At 50.6% G+C, this 7,500-nt stretch overlaps 1 protein-coding gene across 1 annotated transcript; it reads left to right on the top strand.

The window, feature by feature from the left end:
- Positions 1-3,581: 3,581 nt before the first annotated feature.
- Positions 3,582-4,733, top strand: LOC126571002 (uncharacterized). Its single transcript, XM_050229192.1, has 2 exons — positions 3,582-3,799; positions 3,907-4,733. The coding sequence occupies exons 1-2, from the start codon at positions 3,710-3,712 to the stop codon at positions 4,291-4,293; spliced, it is 477 nt and encodes a 158-aa protein (XP_050085149.1). The 5' UTR covers positions 3,582-3,709; the 3' UTR covers positions 4,294-4,733.
- The last annotated feature ends 2,767 nt before the right edge of the window (positions 4,734-7,500 follow it).

Raw genomic sequence — 7,500 nt, 5'->3', positions numbered from 1 at the left:
CTCCGGAAAACGATTACGACTCGAAGCGAAAGGGGGGGCCAAACGGAAAGCGAAATCCCGTTCCTCCTCTCCCTCACCCTTTTTTTGGTCAACTTCTCGCACCAAATCCAAACCACGACAGAGAAGACAACGACAACTATGGCGACGAGCTGCTGAAATGGCGTCTTAAGGCACAGAAACCAGCACGGGCGCGCGCGAGTCGTTAATTATCGGCCAATTTCACAGTCGTTATGTTTTATGACCGTCGCCCTGTTGAGAGAGGAAGAGCAGGCTGGAACGTTGGTCAGGACCAGGGGCGTTCCGCGTATTTACTTTCGGTCAACGATTTATAAAATTTCCGTGAACGCAGAATGGAAGCTGGCGCTCGCCACCGCGACCACGACGACGACGACGACTTGTTGCACCAATCCGTTGGCCGACAATCCATTCGCCAATCCTCCCCGGGACAGAACACTTGGCACTTGGGAGGAGGCTGCTGGCTGCGTGGTTCTGGCTCGGTTATTATGTAAATACATGGCACCACCGAAAAGCCGCCTTATTGATCCGCTCGTTCGATTCCAGTTGATGATCCTCCCTGCGTGAAGCAATAATGTTGCAATGCTGCCGAGGAACAAGAGGAGCAACAGGAGGAGAGTTAATTGTCCCCGGTGCCAAAAATAAAATAAAAAAAAAAAGAAATGGAAAAGGAACGATCGGCCTCTCGGACTGGAGTCGCGCCGTCCAGTCAACAGCCAGCTAACCACTACCACTGCCTTCTGGTTGTTAATTTTAATGATTACTCCGTGCGCTCCTTGCTGTGCTTCGTGGTCCCCCTGCAGCAGAAGCAGAAGTAGCAGCAGCAGCAGCAGCAGCAACAGGAACTCTGTCGCCGGTATGTTGCAGATCGTTTTACATTTATTTTTTAACTTCTCTCACGCAGCGCCACAACACAAGGGAAGAGAGGGCTGCACAGGACAGTGCAGGGCAGGGCCAGGGAGCATTGTAAATATGTTTATGGTTAGTGTCATTTATTCCCCACTCGAGCGTCCGCGGTTCGCACTCCACCGATACAGCCACCACGTGCTTTGAGGGAAGTTATCAGAATGCTGCTGGTGCTCCTCTTGGTGGCGGTGCTTGTGGTGGTGCTGCAGACGCAGCAGACGCACAGTTTATGATTGAACTCTTGTTATGTTCGGTAGTTCCGCAACAGACACAGTGCGCCTGTGAACCTGTTGCTGTGTGGAGTGTGTCCGGGGTAGGGGAACCGTGGAATGTTTCAGGTAATAAAATTCAATCATACCCCGGGTTGGTCCAAAGGCAATATTCCCCACCACCACACAACACACGCGCTGGTGGCCACAATCGACAAGCCGGTCCGAAGGCTTTTTGGCCGGAGGGGGGTTTGGAGGGCGATTTATGTCCGCAGCGTGTTGCACTAAACGAGCATTCTCGGCTCGGCCTGAGCAGGGGGTTGATTGGCTGTTAAGGGGCCCAGCTAAATGAGGGGGGCGCAGGGAGGATTCGAGAGCCAAGTAGTGACCGCTGGGTTTCCTTTAATTATGCTCCTTTACTCCCCAGCTCGCCTGCTTGCCTTTTCAATCATTTCCCCATCCAGCGCCCGAGCCATTTTGTGAGCGTTTTTCGCCTGCCTTTTCTTTTCCGTTTTTTATTGACCGCCATCAATCTTATCGCGATATCAATGTTATGATTGCATTCCATTGCCGAGCGAGTTCCGATTCCAACGCAAACGTTTAGCATAGTCCGGCATGGTACCGGTGTGCTCCTTGGCGCACCTTGTCCTCGAATTCCGTAGGCCCCGAGCCCAGTTTTCCTCCGATGGCGCTCCGGCACTAAACTTGAGTTTGGGATGATTTTTATGAAAATTTTATGTCCCTCAGGCACAGCCTCCTTTGACAGCCGGTTCTCTGTGTGTGTCTGTGTGAACCGAACCGGAGAAAAGGTTTTTGGGGAACGATTTTACAAATTTTCCTTCTTTTCCATTTCCTGGTGGATCGAAACCCCAGCCAGCCCAGCCGAACCTTTCGGTACCCGCGTGGCTGCCGGTTGCTTACGTGCTGTCCGTGGTTTTTCGGTTTATCTTTTCCGGCATAATTTTGGGAAAAATCCTCCAATCCTCAGAGGACCGAGCGGCGACGGTCCCGGGATGTCACAAATGTATGCAAATACGATACAATCGTCTTGGCGTCTGTGCCCCCGGTGTGCCCACCAGAGATCACCGGGACGAGTGGTAGCTGCAGAGGTGAGATGGAACGAGCTTTCCATTCCGTGGACCGCGCGTTCGGTTCGACCGAGTCCCCCCCACCCCTCGGTGGTCGCATGGGATTTTTTCCGGAACGAAAATATACTTTTCCTTCGCCTTATGCTCTTCACCACCCCCTCCTGAGCTGATCTTCGCGACACTTCACGCCGGTTTGTCGGTTTGTGGCCAAGAAGATTTGCCTTTCATCCTTTGAACTGTCGAGCGCACGGAACAAGCAGCCTGGAACATAAAATCCGGAACCGAACGAACGTGGAACGAACAAACGGTACGGAACGGTAGTCTCGTAAAGTTGGCCAACGTACGGCTAGTACCAGTCCGGGAAGTACCAGCACGACCGGCCGGATCAGCTGCGACTTCCGATGCATGAAAACATGATTTTATGTTTATGTGACGTGGTGCTGTGCCGTGGTGCTCGGCATCCCGCTGGGAACCACCGGTACCATGGTGCCGTCCTGGGCGTTTGCTGGAAACATACAAACAGCTTCTGGTCTCGACGTCTCGCCGTTTTCGTGGCGTGGTTGGCACAAGGCTCAAAACCGCGAGACCTCTCGCGGGACCTCTTGGCGTTTTCGGAGGTCGGGATTTAATATGTTTTTCCCCGAGCTTTCCATCCGGGGCAAGCCACACAAGAAACAGCTCCGGGATGGCGCACATCACAGGCCGGATGATTGAGTGATGAGCACTGGGACCACGTGCGCCTGCTGCTGTTGCGGATGATTTACAATCCTAACAGGATCAACCGAATTGGGTTTTTTGGGGCTGCCACGTGGTTTTTCCAATTCCGCACGTCCCAAGTGGTAGGATGCCGGGTAAAGGATTCGAGTCCGTGTCTTCCGGTGCTTGGATTGGTCGAAGCAAGCTGGCAAAGTGGTTTATACAGTCGCTAGTACATTTCTCGATCAGTCTCTAGTCTGCGAGTACTTCTACAGATCGTTTCCAGTTTGTTTTTCTGTTGGGACCTCGAGCTCTTCGGGCGAATTGCATCGAAATCTCCAACCAATGCAGCCTAAACGACAAATCAACATTCGTCATCATGTCGAATTCTTCGCATAACATTACAGCCTTGCAGTCCGTGACGATCGAATCGCCTTGAAGTCATCGAACTGATTCTATTACTATCACCACTACTAACGTCGCGCTGCACATCAACATCGGTGTCGACATTTGAGTGCGCCAATGGCGTCCGTTCAACGCGTTATCAAGCCCTAGTTTACTAGCCACTAGCACTTGATAAGCGAGTCTGAACCTTGCTCCAATTCCAATCGATGCTCTCGATGTGCGAATAACTTCCATTCACCATTGTATTTATTCCCTTCCGATCGGCCACCGTCCAGATCAGTTCAGTTCTAGCAGCGCACGTCATCGGTTCTCCAGAACCCAAGTGAACAGAGAGTCAATCGCACGTGCAACTCAGGTGTCACGTAACCTTCCAAAAACCGGAACGAAAGTATGGCCTACCGGCTGATTGTCTGCGTTCCCGTGGCCACTGTGCTGCTACTGTCCCTGCATGCGCTGGTTACACTCGCTGCACCGACCGTGGTAAGGAATGCCCGAAAAGGATCATTAATACCCGGAACCACCAGCGCACACTCCTGCAACCTGCCAGGTGCTACTTTACTGACCACACCACACTCTTTCGGTTGCAGCACTTGGGACCACCACTTCAGCAGGAGTCGCAATCTCCAACAGGAGCCCACGGAAGTGGCATTCAGCCCTCGCCAGACCGCAATAGCGCCGCCGATCGACCGTACATCGTCGAACCGACGTGGTTCACGGTCACGACGAGTCCGATCGATGGCGAAGGAGACGCTCCTGGCCAGCTGACCGGACATGTAGGGATGCCAGTCCTGCCAGCCCAACCAGCTACCATGCGACCGTACGTTGCGTACATTCCCATCGCTCCGGCGTACCGACCCCATCATGTACCGCCCGGTTGGCCAGCCTATCTGCCCGGAGTGCTCCCGACGTACCCCATGCCCCCCCACAATCATTTCTGTAATCAGCCAAGTCCGAGTGGCTACCAACTCATGTAAAGTGTCCGTGGACGTTGCGTGCCATCATTCTGCGTGTGAGAGAGAGAAAGAGAGAGAAAGAAGGACGAGTGCTGGCTCCCGAAAGCGCATCCAACGAAGGTGCTCAAGTGCTGCTGCTGGTGCTGCTGTCGGGACCACGAAAGCTATCGATTACATGGCCTTCTGGATAATTTATTCTTTTCACTGGCATCTCATTTGTTACGTTACGAATGCATCGTGTGTTTTGGAAGCCTCGCGTTGTGTGTCCGGTTTTGGTTTCCTTTCCACGTTCCCAGTGGACACACCGGGAATGTTGTTGTTGGTGTTTGCTCGATCCAAGGCTGTCCACTGTCCTATCGATGACGAAGCGGTTCGACCATTTCGGTGGTGCGGACAGTGCCCGTCCAGAGAGGTTGTGTGTCAAATAATTTCTTCAAAACAATATATTCATTTCCATTTTGCTTCCCCCGCCCCTCCGACCATCGGCATCAACTGCTTCTGGATGTAATGAGAAGGGATGACAGTGCGTGTGACGCACCTCTGGCTATCTGCTGCGTGGCATCAGCGTGGCGTAGCATGGAGTCGAACATTCCTCTGCTGATCAAGCCATTTTTCAGTATCACATTTCGGCGTGTTCTGGTCACGAGAGGGCAAGCTTTCGGCACACCGGACCCAGGAAGCGGACCGGAGTTAATGATAGCTCAATATTAACGCTCGCGAAACGCACGCGGTAGGAGATAATAAATGATTCCGCATTGGAATCCGGGATCCGCCATTCGGCCAGGACAATGTCACCGGTTGCTGTGTTACCGCGCGATAATCTATTATTGCCGATGCTCTGCTGCTGCAGCTGCTGCTGCCGTTGTGTGCGCTGGTGACCATCCATTTGTGGTGTTCAGGGATTGCAGCGAAAATAACCGCGAATTCGCCTATTTGGTTTGTCGACTTCAACACTTTGTTTACGCTGCGCCAGGGGCCTTTTGTTTGTATGGCCAACGGGAGGACATAGTTAAACATTTCCGGCACGGTCTTGCGGTTTGACGGCATGTTTGATCCTAACCTACAAATGCGTTTGTCCGTTCTCGCCCGGTTACTTTGTTTGTCTTCGCAATGCGGCGCTTCGTTGCCATCGCCGTGTGGCAGCAGCATGTGTACGGAATGGATTCAGCATCAACCAAGGCAAGGCCTTACGGTGGATGTTTTGCAAGCTTAAAGATGGTTTTCGATCCCTTTCCACCGCCCTTCACCCGGAGCATATCGTCCTTCGAAGCCATTAACCTCTAAAAATACATGTGCGGAAGAAATGGACACGTTCATAACGAGCATCAGGCGAGCATCGAGCGAGAGACAAATATTGTTATGAAAATTAAATAAACATTAAAAATGCGCAAACTCATCGCAGCTCATCAAACGGCTCCTTTCGACGTCGTGCACGCCGTTTACGGTAGCCATCAGCATTGGAGAATGGAGAATTTCATAATGCGGCACCATGTTTACGATTAATAGTTGCTGGCTAAGCCGTGTTCAGCCTTCATTTCGTTTCGTTCTATTCGCAGTGCCGGGCGAGGCTCGCTTTTTGCATCTTTACTGGTCACTATTTTGAGCTCCCCTGCAGCAGTCGCTTCCCGAGCCGCTATGAGCATCCCACCAGACGCTCCAATCGCTCTCTATCTCCCACTATCACCCGTATCTCCACCGTGGCAACAGGGAAGGCTGATGCGCCACGCGCCATTCGGTTGGCGCATTTGGACTTTTATTTAAATTAGTCCCACGCGTACGGGAAGGGAAATTTATAAACCTTCGGCTCATCTCTCGGTTCCAACCGCCCGTCAGCGTGCCGGCTATGCTGCTACAACAACACGTGACCGTACCGTGGAGCCAGCTTTATTCGCGCATTTGGTGCTCGTTCACTGGAGCTGGAGAGGAGTGGGAGCAGACTGGAGCCGACTGGACTGGAGGATGTGAATCGCGTGGCGAGTAAACAAACGCGTCATGTTTGCATCCGTTCGCGGAAACTGTAACTTTTAGTTGTCATAAACACACCTCTTCCTCCTTCTCCTCCTCCTCATGAAGGCCGCTTGCCGCGATGAAGTGCGGTACGGTGCTGCAACTGCACCGAGTTTGTGGTTGTGGCAGTATTGCCAGTGGATTTGGCGGATGAAAACGAAGTAAATTAAAGTCGGATTACGGCCGATGATGAGCTTCCAGGCGAAAGAATGACCGTGGAACGAAGGGAATCGAGATGAACACAGGCAGTTGCATTTAATGCAGCGCAGGTTCTGAGCCATCCTGCGTCTAGGCATCGCCGTCTGCTGACCACGGTTGCGGAGTGCGCAATAAGAATGGTTTGTTATATGACGCCAAATATCGCATATGATTTAGCAATTTATAGCCCCGTGACGACCGTGGTGGTCGCACAGAGCCGTGTAAGGTGTGGCTGCTGGTGAGGAGGTAAAGCAGTAAAATGGAAGGAAAGGAAGTATATTTTATTGATCTCAATAAAAGAGGTGAGGGTTTTTTTTTTGGGGGTGGCGCGTGAAGTCATCGCCAGGCCAGGTGAGCAAAGTTAGTTTGGTTGATCAAACGGAGCCGTAGCGTAAATTATAGTCCAGGAATTTAGATGACTTTATCGGGAATGCCTCTTGTTTACTACTGATCGGGACTCCAAATGAATTCGTCTCTTTAGGCTAGACCAAGATGTGTGACCATGTATGGCCAGATGTACAATTTGGCTAGCATGAGGCATAAAACATGTGGTTGCCATCAATATAATGCTAAATGTAAGCAGTAAATTTGCTTTATTGCAATTAACTAAAAGGGTAGCTATTGCTCAAATTTTGCAAAAGATTTTTGAACATTCTTGCTACACGTTTAAAAATTTTTTCGTTTTTTTCTTAAATAATTGAAATGTAAAGAATTTGCATTAGAATTCCCTGTGCTGAGTTCTGATAATTATTCTAAGGCTAATTCTATAGGTAATTAGTTGTTACAGTCGTAAGTAAGTAATTTAATAAAACCGAATTACTTTGCTTCATAGTTTATTTTAATAAAAATACTTGTTTCATCGATGTTTAACTGTCTTTAGCCGCACTATTAACATACAAATATCACTCGAGACTTTGAATGCATTCTACATTCGAGGAAGCAAATCACGAATCAGCTGGAAAGAAAAAACATCTGACACGACTTTACTGAGCTAGCGTTGCTTTCAATGTTCGCCAAATCGTT

This window comes from Anopheles aquasalis, chromosome 2, assembly GCF_943734665.1.
Source record: "Anopheles aquasalis chromosome 2, idAnoAquaMG_Q_19, whole genome shotgun sequence".
Classification (NCBI taxonomy): domain Eukaryota; kingdom Metazoa; phylum Arthropoda; class Insecta; order Diptera; family Culicidae; genus Anopheles; species Anopheles aquasalis.
Note: the sequence above shows the minus strand (reverse complement) of the source record. Positions and strands in the feature narration are given on the sequence as shown.

What these genes read in the sequence shown, in the direction of transcription:
- LOC126571002 (XM_050229192.1), top strand. Translation starts at nt 3,710, where the DNA reads ATGGCCTACCGGCTGATTGTCTGCGTTCCCGTGGCCACTGTGCTGCTA. An exon ending in CACTCGCTGCACCGACCGTG is followed by an intron (nt 3,800 to 3,906) that starts GTAAGGAATGCC and finishes TTTCGGTTGCAG; the next exon opens with CACTTGGGACCACCACTTCA.